Genomic DNA, 14,966 nt, shown 5'->3' with positions numbered 1-14,966 from the left:
TCAAGGCCAGGTGCAGACAGCACCCTCGGCTCCCCTTGTGTAAGAGGAAGAAGCCCCCGCTTGTTGTGGGAGGTGATGAGGAAGCAGAACGGCGCCCCCATCCCCCCGCAGACGCCACACGCCGAGAGGCTCCCCTGTGGGCACGTACCCGGATCTCAGGGTGTCTAGGGCAAAGACCCTTAGAGGCCCCACCCCCCGCTCCCCCCCGCCCCCCGTAGCGGCCTCGGTCCTGTCGTCTGGGAGTGTGAACACGAAGTGCGGTGTGGGTGCCTAGAGAGCCGCTGTGACCTCACGCAGGCAGCTGTGCGCAGGCAGCCGGGCCAGCTGTCCACGGAGCCAGAGAAGTTGTTACTGCATCTCGTGCCCTGAGCGACACTGGACACAGCACCCGCAGGGCGGAAGCCGGGCGAGGCCAGCATGTGTGTGGCGGCCAGCCCCAAAGGGCTGGGCTAGGGAACCCTTTAACTCACCGTTCATGTCCCTTCAGTCGCCACTTTCTGCTGTTGTCAGAAGCTCTCACAGCATGCTCGTCACGTAATCGTTATGTTTTTCAGAAAACCTGACAACAGCTCACAGCAGCCTGACGCTGGGCAGGCGGCCTGCAGCGCCTGCTGCTTTCCATTCTTGGGCCCCTTTGGAGGCCTCGTCCCCCCCCCCACCCCCCGGGTCCTGGCCAGCACCAACCCCCTCCCACGGGTTAAGGCACGAGCGCCACCTCCGACAGAGGACGTGCTCTCGGGGCCTGAGACAGCCCTCCCGTTGCTGCCAGCAGCCTGTGTCGGTCAGGTTCCCTGTGTCAGCCAGCCGGGCGCTCGTGCGTGTGCCTGCGTGTGTGCACACAGGAGCTGGTGTTTTCAGGAACTGGTTCATATGATTGTGGGGCTGGCAAGTCTGAGACTAGGTGCGGTAGGCTGGAAGTTCAGGTCTGCGTCACGTTGAAGTCTGCCGGCCGACAGGCAAGAACTCAGGTGGGTCTCCACGCTGCAGTCTTGAGAATTTCTTCTTCTCCGGGAAACCTTAACCTTAGCTCTGAAGGCCTTCAACTGATTGGATGAGGCCCACCACATTAGGGAGGGTGATCTGCTTTCTCAGTCAACTGATCACCATATCTAAACAACGCCTTTTAAAAAGCAACACCAAGGTTTGACCAAACAGGCTGAGTTGACACCTCGAGTTGACCATCACAGGCCGTCACCATGCTCCCTCCACTGGCCTTTCCAGCTCATCCAGGCTTCTTTCAGACACAGGACTATTTTCCAGATGCCAAACTGCTGTGGTGCAAAGCAGGAAGAGTCGGATCTTCATTGTTCTTCCTCCTACTTCATCAAGGGAGGAGCAGAAACCCCGCGTGGGTGCCTGAGCTGCCTCCCTGAGCGCCCACCGGGCTCCAGTGGTGAGCAGGTCGGGGCAGGGGCCTGCACTCGAGTGCTGGACACAGAGCTGACGGCTGGGGAGCCACAGGAGCAGGGAAGGACATGGAGGCGGCCGAGCGACGCGTGGGGTCTGCGAGGACGCATCAGCTCGTCTTTACCTCCGCGTTCTTCTGTCGGGACCCCTGGCCGGGCGGGGGCCGGCACGGCTGTGTCGGCAGGTGGTGGGCGCTCCAGAGTCGCCATGGTAGCCAGAGAGCCCGTCCCAGAAACGGGCAGGAAAACTGCCAAACCGGGCCTCAGAGCAGCCCAGAGAGCTCTGCCGACATCAGATGCGACAGTTCGCCTGCCAAGGCTGCTGGAGCGACGCTGGGCCTAGGACCTGGCCAGCCCTGGCCCCGGACACGACATGGCTGCCGTGGCCACTCCTCCCAGGCCTGGCCTCTGCATCACGGGCTCCCAGTAAGAGGGCGCATTGGATAGGTGGAGCCCTGGTCTCGCATCCACACTGCACCTGCGAGGGAGGCAGAGAGGCACCTGGTACTGGTTAGCGGCTGCTGCGTGACGCCTCCAAAGCGTAGCGACTTACAAACACACACGTTCATCGTCTCGCAGTCTCTGTGGGTCAGGCCCTGCTGTGGGGTGTCGGCCACCTGTGGTCATCTCCAGCCCCACTGGAGCTCTGGTGGCGCAGGCAGGAGGCAGGTCCTCAGGGGCCTTGGGCCCGAGGCCTCGGTTCCTCCCCACACAGGCGTCTCCACTCATCAAGACGCAGTGGAGACCTGCTGGCAGGACGGAGTCCCAGCCTTTGTAACCTAGTCTCGGAGGTGACCTGTCACCTTCCCGCGTTCTGCTTAGAACAAGTCCCAGGCCCCGCCACACCCCATGGAGGCCGAACACGTGAATCCAGGAGGCAGGATGGTGGGGCAGCTGAGGGGTCTCCCACACTGCTGTGCGCTGCGGGGGGGGCACCTCAGAGAGGGGTGGTCCCAGATGCAGGACAGAGTGACAAGACCAGATGGAGCAAGGAAGGGAAGCCCCAGGTGGCTTCGAGGTGAGGGGCCACACGCAGGAGGGTGCAACCCCCACCCCGCCCAGCACAGCAGCTGGGCCCCTGGGGTTTGACGTGAGCTCCACGATCCACGGAGTGATCTGGGCTGGGGCCGGGCAGCCACTGGTCCCCGAGGACGGAGGGTACAGAGGGTGACCTGGGGGAGCCGAGGCTGCCCCTTCTCTGTGCTGTCTCCCCCATCCCTACCCTCCAGGGTTCCCGGCTGCCCCTCACGCCCTGCACTCCCCTGCTCCCCACACGGCCCTGGGGCAGGGGACAGATGGCTGCACAGCAAATACCCCCGAACTTGGTGGCTTAAACAGAGAGGAGCAGGCTGAGGTCAGGGTGGGCTCTCCTTTCTTTTCTGCTGGGATTCCAGTGGGCGCTGCCTGGGCTCAGGCAGGCAGCAGGGGTCGGGCCCAGGGCTATGTGATCAGCATTAGGGTGGTGGGCTCAGGGGTGGGGTGGGTCAGGGCCAGGATGGGGGGGGTTGAGGCTGGGGCAGGAGGGTCCGGGCCAGGAGGGTCCGGGCCAGGGTGAGGTTAAGGTTCAGGATGGAGGGGTCACGGCTAGGATGGGAGGAGGGTCAGGGCCAGGATGGGGGGTCAGGATGGGGGGTCAGGGCTAGGATGGGAGGAGGGTGAGGGCCAGGATTGGGGGGGCGTAGAGGCAGGATGGGGGCGTCAGGACCAGGATGGGGGTCAGGGCCAGGGCAGGAGGGTCAGGGTCAGGATGGCGGGGTCAGGGCCAGGATGGGGCAGTCAGGACGAGGATGGGGGTTGTTACCGAACCTGCAGCGAGTTTGCTCACTCGTGCAGCAAGCCCATCTCTGACGCTGGATGTGGGAGAAGAAAGTAGGAATTTTATTGCAAAGTGCTGAGCGAGGAAAACGGGCAGCTCACGCTGTAATCCCAAACTCCCTGAGAAGCTACAAGCAAGGGTTCATCTGTGGGGTTTTAGGTAGGGGATGGGGAGCACGTGGCCTTGGGGGCTGCAGTCCTCAGAGTCCTCTGCACAGGCACGACTGTTCTGTGTGTCGCACGCGGTGGAGTTGAGTCTGTGACGTCTGAAGTTTGCAGTTGATCACTGTAGCCTCTCAGTGCTCCCTCGAGACGCTTAGTGGGGGGCTGTCAGCAAGCTGCTCTCTTGTCAGCCGTCCTCCTGCTGTTCTCAGAATGAGTTCAGAACTGTAGTTACTTTCTTTCTCACGTCAAGGGTTTCATCCTAAGCCAGGGAAATTTTAACTCCTTCTCAATTTCAGGGTCAGGGCTGGGGCAGGGGTGTCAGGGCCAGGTCAGGGCCAGGACAGGAGGGGGTGGGGACTAGGATGTGGGGTCACGGCCAGGGTCAGGGCCAGGATGGAGGGGTCGAGCCCAAGGCAGGAGGGTCAGGGCCAGGGCAGTGAGCTGGCCTCCGGCCTGGAGGGGCGGGGAAGGCAGGCCAGTCCCCGCAGCACACCTGCCGTGACCAGCCCCCCCCCCACCATGTCCCTCCCCCAGGCTTGCCAAGAAGTCCTGGTTCGGGAACTTCATCAACCTGGAAAAGGAGGAGCAGATCTTCGTGGTCATCAAGGACAAGCCGCTGAGCTCCATCAAAGCAGACATCGTCCACGCCTTCCTGTCGGTGAGCCTCACACTACTCGGGACGCTCACCCCAGACCGAGGGTCCACCTGTCCCTCGCTTGACAGACACTGCCTCCTGCCTGCCCTGCTGGGGCCGCAGGGTCACTGCGGAGGGGCGTGGGGAGCTGGCGTCGACAGAACCGCAGTCGTGCCACGCGCACGCCCAGAGACCAGGGCTGGGATCTGATGGAAGGGGCACTAGGACAGGGACAGCCTTGGGGGGTGGCACCTCACTGAGACCGGGGTGAAGTGCAGGCGGCCTCGCAGCAGCTCGTGGGGAGGGAACGTGAGTCCTCACGCAGAGGCTCTGCCGGGTGTGGCAGACATGCCCGGGCCTGTCTCTGGTCCTGTGTGCCCTCCACCCACCCCACGCGCTGCCAGCCTCCTGCCAGCCCCGTGCGCCCCGCCGGCTCTCCAAGGGTGTGCTGCGCTCGGGCCCAGGGTGCATTCCACTTGTTTTGGCTGGGATCTTGGGCGCATGAGCAGAAAGCCCTGAAGGTTTTCTTCCAGAGTCACGTCAGGGGGCCCCACTGCGCGTGGGGCCCACCATTGTGCTGGTCCCCTAGGATCACAGCTTAGGGGTTTCAGAAGGATCCCAGTGTCCCCGCAGCCCGAGCTCGGGCCCAGCCGTTGGGGTGGTTTCTCTAACTCGGGGCAGCCTCGGCCCCGCCAGGCGCTCTGCCACCCCTGCTGCCCTGGCTGCAGCCCAGCTTCCCTCAGAGCGGCAGGGACAGCTCTGCGCTCCCACCAGAGGTCTCCAGGGGCCGGGGGAGGCAGCACCAGGCAGGGCGCTCGGCCTCACGCTGGACATGGGTACCCTGTTCCTGCAGCCTGCTCTCGTCCTCGGGCCCGGCTCTGGGCAGCCCCATCCGTTCCGACTACCCGTCCCCTAGACTCCTCTGACTGCTCCTGGGACACCAATTCCTCCCCTGGACCCAGCCAGCGCCCGTTCCTGACTCCTGACGCGGGCCGGCCCTTCTAATGGCAAGGCCAGCACTGTGCTCTCCTGAGGGGCAGAGCCCTGTCCTGGGGGTGACCCCTGGGCACGTCCCCTTGCTGCTGTGTAACCCAAATATGCAGAGGCCCCTGGGCGAGGCACCGAGAGCTGTGGACCCCAGAACCAGCAGAGCGAGGCCATGTGGCCTCAGCCTCAGCAGGCGCTTTCTCAGCACCAGCGGAGGTTTTGACCTCATCCTCGCTGCTGCTCTCCGGGGTCTGCAACCACCCTCACCTCCTCTCTCAGCTCTTCCCCTTGAGGCTTAACGTTCCTCTCAGAAGCCCTGCCTTGGGTTCAGTCTGTGTGAGAAGTCCACACAGAGGCCCTGCTGGCCGGGCCTTGGAGGGGTAGGCCGGCTCCCTACTCCATGGGCCCGATCTGGCTGCGCCCATTTCACAGATGAGGCTGGGGGGCCGGCTCAGCTCCCAGGCTCGTGCACAGCACACGTGTGGGGTGGGGCCAGGGCCACGCTCACACTGCCTGCCACCCCGCAGATCCCCAGCCTCAGCCACAGCGTCATCTCCCAGACGAGCTTCCGGGCTGAGTACAAGGCGACGGGGGGCCCGGCGGTGTTCCAGAAGCCGGTCAAGTTCCAGGTGGACATCACGTACACCGAGGGCGGGGCGGCGCAGAAGGAGAATGGCATCTACTCCGTCACGTTCACGCTTCTGTCAGGTGAGCCGCGGGGCAGAGGGCACGTGCTCCGGGCCAGCCCTGCCGGGCGTAACACCCTGTCTCCCCCAGGCCCAAGCCGCCGCTTCAAGAGGGTCGTAGAGACCATCCAGACACAGCTGCTGAGCACACACGACCAGCCCTCCACCCAGCACCTGTCAGGTGAGGCGGGGGCTCAGCACAGGCCGCCCAGCGAGCCCCGCTCGGCCCCTCCAACGTGCCCCTCCCCTCCCCGCCCCCGAGCTGTGCCGTGCCCCCAGGGAGCAGGGCCCTGCGGTGCAGCGGCCAGCCTGCGCCTGCATACCAGGGAGGTAGAGCCCAGCACACCACACTGAAAGGCGCCTCTTGTCCACTGTAGAACCCCCCCCGCCAGCGCCAGGACTAAGCTGGGGTGCTGGGCTTAAGGGCCAGAAGGTGGCCACCAGCTACGAGAGTAGCCTCTGACGCTGGCAGGTAAGGTGTCCGGCCCCACCACTGGGGCGGGGAGGGGCTGCGGGCAGGTCCTCCGGCGAGAGCCAGGCTGGCCCAGAGAAGGGCGCCCCGTGCCCACTCACACCTCTAGTGGCCAGCTCCTGGCCCTGGACAGGCCGCACAGGCCTGGCACCCAGCCTGAGCTGCTGGACACAGGGGCAGCCTGGCCCCAGGCCAGTGAGAGCAGGCTCCAGGGCGAGCAGTGACCGAGCCCTGCCGGGAGCCCTGTCCCTTCGGGGCTTCTCTGCGTAGCACTCGTGAGGGCTGTGGATCTGGTGCCCACCCTGCTGACACGCGGTGGGGCTGCCCGCTGCCCGCCCTCCCCACGACAGGCCTGCAACTGTCTGGCCTTGAGCAGGACAGAGGGGCCCTACGGCCCCAGTCAAAGCAGGGGCTCCCCAGCTGGGCCTAGGGGGGCCACACAGGGGAAGGGGCTGCCCAGGCCTGGAGGCGCTGGGGGCCTGGGGTCTCTGCCACTTGGTGTCTGGTGGGGGTGAGCTGCACGAGTGTGGGTATGGGTGAGCCTAGTCGGGCGGGGCGGGCCGTGCATGAGCTGCCATCTGCCAGCGAGGGTGTGTGGGGCGTGTCTGGACAGCACTGAGGCACAGGGTCGCCGTGAGGCCTGTGTTGGGGTTTGGGATCTGGGGAGCACCGCATCCAGCCTAAGCCCTGCCTCTCTGAGGGCCCCGTGGCCAGCTGGGGCCTCAGTGGGCCCTTGCCCACCGTGCTGGGGTCCCCTTCTGTGCTTCTGTGTGGGTCCTAGAGGCCACATGCCCTCGGTCCCTTGCCCTGCCATCCTCATTCCATCGTCTGTCTCCCCCGACACCATGCCCTCACCCCACGCAGGGGCCCCTCTCCTGCTCTGGAAGCAGGTGGCACAGGGACAGGGAGCAGGCAGGGTCAGGTGCCTCTGGCTCCCTGAGCCTTTAAGGCCTCCATCTCAGAGCAGGGCAGTGCTGACAGAGGGAAACTGAGGCCGGGGAAGGACACAGCTCGTCCCAAGAGTCGAGCAAAGGCCAGGTAACCTTGCCTGCAGCCACCACCCGGGGCCACGGTCCCTCTCCGCCCCTGGCCAGGGGCGGAGGCTGTGCATACAGCCTCCGAGTCCTACCTAAGAGGTGTCATTCTGTCTGTCAGCAAGTGTCGCCTGTGCGGGTCCCAGGCATAGCAGCGAGCAAGGTGGACAGAGCCCTTCCTCAGGGCTCCACCCCTAGTTCTGCTCCCACCCCAAAGCAGAGGCTCCTGCTGGCCCTGAGCCCAGTTTAGCCCTGGGCCTGAACCCATGTCCCTGGACACTCTTGGGTGCCCACTCTGGGCCCCAAGCCTGTCTCTCCTGCCCTTCTTCAGGGAGCCGTGGACCTGGGGAGCCCAACCTGGGCTCCCAGGCCGTCCCCTGGCACCATCCCCAGCCCACTGATGGGCCTCCCTGTACTCCAGCCTTTCCCAGCACCGTCCCTCCCAAACTGGATGCTCTTGTCCAGTGAACTCAGTCCCAGAGCCGCTGTAGGAGGGGGGCAGAAGTGGGGGCCCCCCAGGCACCAGGCCAAGAGACCAGGTGGCCCAGGGAGGGGAGGCCGAGAGGACACATCCACCCTGCACCGGCCCAGGGAGGCCTGGAGGGAGCAGCCCCCACCCCCAGCCCCTGCCAGCACTCAGACCCAGCAGAGGGTGGAAGAGCATCAGGGAAGGGGTGCCAGCATGAGTTGAGGAGCGAATGGGAGCCACGCAGCAGCCTGAGCGCAGGGTGAGGACACCTAGGTGGCCAGCGTAGAGCACGGCCAGAGCCCTCGGCTTCTCAGCTCCAGGGCATGTGTCCTGGGCCCCAGGGCACCCAAGGGGCAGGGCCACGTCCTGTTCTCAGGCTCTGGTTGCTGCAGGACCCTTCACTGCCTAGGAGACGGCCCCCCCTCAATGCCCACATTCTGAGCCCCCACGCCAGGCTCCACCCCTTCTCCTCTGAGCCCCGCCCCTTCAGGCTCCACCCCTGGTCTGAGCCCGGCCTGCCTCAGGCCCCACCCTCCTTTGACCCTGCTCCTCCAGACCCCAACCCTCCTATGAGCCCCACTCCTCCAGGCCCTGCCCCCTCTTAGTCCCCTCCAGGCCCCGCCCCCTCTCTGAGCCCCACCCACCCCCAGGGCCTGGCCAGAGGCTTCGGGCAGCACCCAGCCCGAGGTCCAAGTGGGAAGCCTTTTTCACACGTCTCCCCCCTCCTCTCTCCGTTCTGTGCTCCAGACACCACTAACTGTATGGAAATGATGACGGGGAGGCTTTCCAAATGTGGTAAGAACCCCTCACGCTCTCCTGGGCCCCCAGCCTGTCACCCCCACCGCTCATCCCCACCCGCCGCTCCTGAGGCTGTCCTGGGGTCCCTGTGTACGTGCGGGCTGAACACACACACGCACCCCACACAGGCCCTGACCGCCCAGCCCCCTGCATCTGCCAAGAGCAGCCTTGGTCACTCACCCCCGGGGCAGCCACAGGCTGGCCCTCCGATCAGCACAGGCCAGGGAGGGACTCCAAGGCTCCAAGCAGGAAAGGGGCCCCATGCCCCGAGGCCAGCAAGGGTCCCATGTGCGGCTCTGGCATGGGGTCGGGGTGGACTCCAGTCCTTGGGCAGGAGGCTGGCATCAGGCCCTCTGTCCACTGGCGGGGCGCGGGGGCCGCTCCTGCTGAGGCTGTGAGCTCCTCAGGATGCGCATGCACTGCCTTCCGCTGTACCCGGCAGGGAGGGGAGGGCCCCGTGCTCTGGGCCCAGGTAGGGGTCAGGTTCAGGAGGCAGAGCTGAGGTGCCTGTCGGTGCACGTGGACAGTGAGCACAGGGCCCTAGTGGGGGATGGGCAGCCCATTTCTGCTCCCTTCCTCCTTCCCTCAGGACATTCCCTCTGGGACCAGGGCCCCCACTCTGGCTGCCTGCCCCCAGCCCTCCCACACCCAAGCTCTCCATGCCTGTCCACCCATCCATCCATCTGTCTGTCTGCTGCTGACCTGTGTCCACGCTGTGCCGGCCCAGCTGCCAAGGGCGGGGCTCCAGGCCTCCTGCGGGGAGTGTGGCAGGCGCGCTGGCTCCAGCCTCCCCAGTAGAGCAGGCTCCACACCCTTGTGCGAGGAGCTAGCCGCCAGCCCCAAGGTCCTGCCCAGCCCTGGTCTTTACGCCTCCGTCTGCAGACTGGGGCCGGCCAGCCGGCAAGGCCACGGGGCTGTGGAGAGGAGGCCGTGGCTGAGGTGGAGGGGATGGCCAGGCCTTTAGGGCCAGGCTTGTGAGGGAGAGGGTCTCCCCACCTGCCCTGGGTCCGGCCCCCAGCTCAGAGGCCTAGGGGTCCCAGCTTCTGGTCCCACTGCACCAGCCCCTCGTGCCAGCCCCTGGCACATAGGGACCCACGGCCGCCTGCCCACCCTGCTTGCTGCCCGCGTGCCCCCGCCTGCCCCGCCCATCTCAGACCTCAGCTCGTGGGTTTCTTCTCTCGTCAAGGCCCGTCCGTTCATTTCCTTGTTTGTTCTTTTTCTCTCCTTCCCTCCCTCTCTTTCTCTGCCTTTTCTTTTTTTTTTTCTTTTGTTTTCTGTTCTGTGTACCCAGGCAGCCCATTGAGTAACTTCTTTGACGTAATTAAACAACTTTTTTCAGACGAGAAGAACGGGCAGGCGGCCCAGGCCCCCAGCACGCCCGCCAAGCGGAGTGCCCACGGCCCACTCGGTGACTCCGCGGCCGCTGGCCCTGGCCCTGGAGGGGACGCCGAGTACCCAACGGGCAAGGACACGGCCAAGATGGGGCCGCCCGCCGCCCGCCGCGAGCAGCCTTAGACACATAGCCCCTCCCCCAGCACGGCCCTGACAGTGGCCACCAAGGCCGCCTCGCCGCCCGCCTGCCCGCCACCCGCCCTGCGTGGACCAGGGCCGCGCCCGTCTGTCCATCTAGACTGTTGTGAAGCCAGGGAGGGAAGGAGAGGGGGCACTGTGCAGCTGGGCCTGCCCGTGCCCGCTCTCTCCTTCTCTCGCTGTCTGTCTCTTTGCCTCTCTCTCACAACGTCACTGTTTCCACTCTGATACCAGGAATTATCCCGAAAAGTTAACATGTCACCTCCACGAGGCCATCCTCTGTGCTCCACGCTGGACACGAGCTGACTGAAGGCAGCTGCTGTGGACCTGCCCTCTTCTTCTGCTGCTGCCCACCAGGCGGCGAGGCCTGCCCACCCACCCGCTGCCTCGGTCCACCTGCCCGCGGGAGGCTCTGCCCGGTTTCCGCTCCACATGGCCACGGGGAGGAGGACCTGGCTCCGAGGGGAAGCCGTCTCCAGCCCAGCCGATGGGACTCGCAGTGACCTTGGCGGGTCTAGCCTGCTCAGGCCACCTCCAGGGCGCAGCCTGCGGTGGGCGAAGCAGCCGTAACGGCCCAGCCGGCCTGCCCGCAGCCTCTCTTCAGCACCCTCCTCCCTGCCGCACCCTCCCCTCGTCCAGGCATCTCGGCGCCACCGCCGTTAGTTCGCATCCCAGTCCTCCACGACCTGCAGGGCTGCAGCGCGCTCTTGGCTCTGGCGTCCCTCCTGGCTGAGGTGGAAAGAGACCCCAGAGGCACCAGAGCCACCCGCCTGCCCACCCGCCCCGAGACTGGCCGACATCAGTGTTATTTATTTGCCGTTTTAACTTATTTTCTTTACTTCTCTGTTCAGGGAAGGGGCAGCAGCAGCATCCTCCTGCCGTCTGTCTGTGTGTGTGTGTGTCTGTGTGTGTGTCTCGGGCAGGGTGGGGTCTGGGGCTGAGGGGCCAAGGACGGAGCTGTCGGAGCGCCGGGGGGCAGGCCGGTGGGTGCAGCGCCGGCAACTACTGTAAACTTTAAAGAATTCCTGCAAGATATTTTTATAAACTTTGTTTTCTTGGTTGTTTTTGGAAAAGGGTGTGGGAGCCGCCGGGCAGGGCTAGGCTTCGTGTTCCGGTCTTTGCTCTGGTTCTTTCTACAGACACACACACATATATTTACAGACTGCGCGTCCCATCCCGCGACCGTGGAGAAGCAGCGCCGGGCCCGCGGAGGCCCCGCCGTCAGGCCCAGGCCACGGGCCGTCTCGGTCCTGTGTCCGAGAGCAGGCGTAGGAGAAAGGCCCAGAGCTGGCCCCACACACAGGACGGCAGGGGCACCACAGCAGTTTTTTACTAAAATGACAAAAAGTCAAAAAAAAGCAAAACAAAGGACAGAGAGAGTGGGCAGCGTGCTCTGCAGCGTGTTCTCTGTACACGTGAGGCTGTGGTGTGGCCGCCTCGCTTGTCCCGTCCCAGCTTCTGCTCGCGTTTCCTTCTGTGGGTGCGGCCCGGCCCCGCCCAGCTGGCACAGGCCCCTGGTCCCCCGGAGGGGCCGGTGGGCCGGGATGCATGCCTCTGCTGTACGAGTCCATTTGCTTTGGTGTCGCCCTGCCGCCCCTCCGTCGTGGGTAGATTTTAACGCTTGTTACACTGACCCCTGCCAAAGGCTGGGGTTTCCATACATGAGAAAATTAAACACCAATATCAGTAACAGCCACGCAGTACAAGCGGGAGGGGCTTCTCCAGAGACAGGACACCGAAAGCAATACCTCTTGTTCGCCTTCCTCTTTTGTACTTGGGACACACGCAGACGTCACGGAAACGGACAAGCCCCACCCCGTGTATCCCCTGTCCAATAACTGTGAGCAACTTGAGTTCCGGAAAAATAAACTCCTTCAGTAAAGATACCCGACGCCAGTCTCCATGCGGGTGGGCGGGCGGGGCGGGGATGTGGGACGACCTGGGACTGGCTCTTGTCCCCAGCGTGCACTCTTCTGGGCTCTGCCAGGTGTGGACAGCACTGCCTTCTGCCCCAGCTGAAGAGGACAGAGCCCTGTGTGGGGGTCGGAGGCCGTCCTCTCAGGCTGCCCCCAGCTGGGGGGGCTGGGGGTAGGAAGTGCCCGGAGGCTGACATGGAGCTCCGGGGGGACGGGGGCGCCCGGCGAGCAGCACTCCCTGCCTGGCCGCTGCAGCGCTGCTGCTGCAAGTCCTCACGGGGCCACCCTGGCACCAGGGCTCCTTCCTGGAGGATGAACCTTCTTTCCACTCCTCTCTTGGGAAGAGAAGGCTGGGGCAGTGTGCACGGCCCTGAAAGCGACAGGCCAAGGCTGCTGGGCAGCTACTGGAGACTGCAGGCTGGCCTCTCTCAGAATGGGACGGGCCCAGCCCTGCCCACCACGCTCACCAGCCAGGGATGTAGGCCCCACGACCGTGCACTGGCCAGCCGCCCCCTCTGCTACTACAGCGCGAAGGACGGGTCCAGCCCCCCGAGAACCACGGGGCCGTGCGCAGGAGTCCACCACACAGCCTTGAGGACAGGCAAGGAGCAGCCCTTGACAGGGTCCAAGCAGAGACCACCACACGCACGGAGCCCTCCCCTGGCCTCGCACACATGCACACTCCCCCATCCCTGAAGGAGCTCAGGCAGAGTGGACACTCAGCTCGGTGGCAGGCCTGACTGCACCCAGCCGTCCGTTTCCAGAGCAGGGTCCTGCGGCTGCAGCACGACTGATGTTTGGTGCTCTGGTGGCCCCCCCGCGCGTTGCAGAATGTCAGCATCATCCCTGTCTCTGCCCACCAGATGCCACTGGCTGCCCCCAGCCCGCATGACCCTCAAAACTGTTCCCCGACATTGCCCCGGTCCTGCTGTCACCTCCTGCTCATCTTGCTGGAGGGGAGAGCCACGAGCGCAACGTGCTTCTCTGGCTTAGTTATGAGCTTGAGGACTCTGCTGGAACAGCAGCTGTCTCCAGCTCTGCTCAGGACGCGGGACGTGAAAGAGTCTGCTGACGTGGAGCTGGGGTCTTCCTCCTCTGCCCAGCCCTGGAACATCACCCTGCCTTTGAGGGAGGTGGGTACCCAGAAGGTACTTTGGAGAGGCTGAGGGGACCAGCCTCTATTGCAATCGCTGGGCTGCATAGTGTCCTGTTAACTTTAGCTTAAAAACTGGATTGAAGGAGGGAATTTGGTTGCTACAGTTCAGCAAGGCACATGACTATCTGGCTCTTGGGGTCCCAGGTTGCTGCCACGGGAGTTTTCTTACCCTGTGGTTCTGCATCTGCTTTACCGAAAGAGCAGTTGACACACAGACCCCTCCTTCATCTTCCTCTATGGGTCTTCTCAACGTTTGCAGTCTAAAGCATCAGCCTTAACAGGCACATGATTGGAGCCCCCCCCACGTAGCACAGTATCCCCAACAGATCTGCCAGTTTTCCAGTCTGCCCACCACACCCCCTTCAGCAGGAAGGGCCACATCCCGCAACGCCACTTCTGACACCAAGCCCGCTCTTGGTTGTAAGTAACAGAAACCAAGGCAAGCTAAGCCAAAAACTGTTAGTATTAAGGTTCGCTAATATAAAATAAATATATGAAGTAAAAACCAATACATAAGGCTTTACTATGTGCCAGACACTATTCTGAGCACTTTACACTGAGCATTAAGCCAAATGGTCTGTTTCTGTGAAGTAGGAATTAAATGGGTGTGTAAAAAAACAACGAGGTGGTGGGTCCAGCACCTGGGGAGGGGACGACCTCTCATGCCCAGTTCTGAGTCCTCAGGCAGCTAACTCCACGGCACATTTTGGGTGCCTGCCATTGCCTGGCCTGGGAGCTGGGGTACTGATGAACAAATCAGCTGCGTGCGCCCACCTAAGTAATCCTGGATGGTTGGTGGAAGACCATCCAACACGGGTCTCCCCAGAGGTGTGAGTGCTAGCAGGTGGCCCAGGCAAGATGGAGGCACACAGCAGGGAGGAGACAGAGGAGCAGCAGCCCAGCCCCAGCTCTGCTCTGCCAAGAGCCTGCCCTAGACTCTGCCCATGCTCTCAGTTGATAGTGGAAGCAGAGGGCCCCAAGGCTCCTAACCTATGAGATGGAGCAATTCCTGGTGTCATGAGGCCTCAGAGCTTGGAGAAGGAGGGTGGATCCTCCAAGTCCTACAGGCCAGCTTCAGGGAGGCATGATCCAGCAGCCCTGCTCACGTGCCTCCCTTGCCAGGGAGCTCACCACTGGAGGCGGCCTGGCCCTCGCTGATGGCTCTGCCTCCTAGTCCTGCCCTCCCCTCCCTGTAGTCCAGTGCCCACTCCCCCTGCCTCACCCCAGGCCAAGTTGACTAACCAAGTCCAGTGCCCCCCCTTCACTGACTTCTCCCCCTTCACACTTTCCCTTTCCTAGATCCACCCCACTCCCCACCACCAACCCAAGTCTCTTTTGGTGTGACTCAGCCAGAGGTGCAGGTTAGCAGGGAGAAGAGAGGACAGCCAGTGACAGGAAGAGAGAGAACCAGTGGTGAACTTCAAGAGGGTGATGGCTGCTGGAGGAGAGGGCAGCTGGGACTGACAGAGGCAAGGGTGGGGCGTCTCCAACCTGGGAGCCAAGTGCCAGCCTTGGGGCTCAGGAGGGATTGCAGTCTATGCTGCTGTCTGTCGAACGCGTCCTTGGAGTCAGGCCCTGAGCCAAGTGCCTTGATGGGTCATCTCCTTATGCCCTCAAAATGACGCTGAGAGCTCCATGGTGCATCCTACAGATGTGCTAGTTTCCTACTGCTGCTGTAGTTACCACAAGCTTAGTGGCTTAAAACAACACCAATTTATCTCAAGTTCTGGAGGTCAAGAACTGGGTCTCACTGAAGTGGGTCTCACTGGGCTATAATCAAGGTGTCGGCCGGGCCACATTCCTTCTGGGGGCTCTGGGGGAGAATCCATTTCCTTGCCTTGCCTTTTCCAGCTTCTAGAGCCACGTGCAATCCCTGGCTCATGGCCCCTCTTCTGTCT

The 14,966-nt window shown here is 63.5% G+C and overlaps 1 protein-coding gene across 10 annotated transcripts in view; it reads left to right on the top strand.

The window, feature by feature from the left end:
• The window catches only part of BRSK2 (BR serine/threonine kinase 2), a 69,274-nt gene extending 58,228 nt beyond the window's left edge, over window positions 1–11,046 (top strand). For 4 of the 10 annotated variants that reach the window (XM_087422395.1, XM_087422391.1, XM_087422394.1 and 1 more), the window contains 5 exons: window positions 3,921–4,044; window positions 5,535–5,715; window positions 5,785–5,874; window positions 8,416–8,463; window positions 10,231–11,046. In XM_087422395.1, coding sequence (XP_087278521.1) covers window positions 3,921–4,044; window positions 5,535–5,715; window positions 5,785–5,874; window positions 8,416–8,463; window positions 10,231–10,250 — 463 coding nt within the window. In that variant the 3' untranslated portion in view covers window positions 10,251–11,046. Of the gene's footprint in view, window positions 1–3,920; window positions 4,045–5,534; window positions 5,716–5,784; window positions 5,875–6,070; window positions 6,166–8,415; window positions 8,464–9,805 lie in introns of all 10 variants that reach the window. The other 6 variants (XM_087422393.1, XM_087422389.1, XM_087422387.1 and 3 more) reach the window with 3 other exon arrangements.
• The last annotated feature ends 3,920 nt before the right edge of the window (window positions 11,047–14,966 follow it).

Source organism: Ceratotherium simum, chromosome 34 (assembly GCF_057802395.1).
Source record: "Ceratotherium simum simum isolate JZ-2026a chromosome 34, ASM5780239v1, whole genome shotgun sequence".
NCBI classification, from domain to species: Eukaryota; Metazoa; Chordata; class Mammalia; order Perissodactyla; family Rhinocerotidae; genus Ceratotherium; species Ceratotherium simum.
Note: the sequence above shows the minus strand (reverse complement) of the source record. Positions and strands in the feature narration are given on the sequence as shown.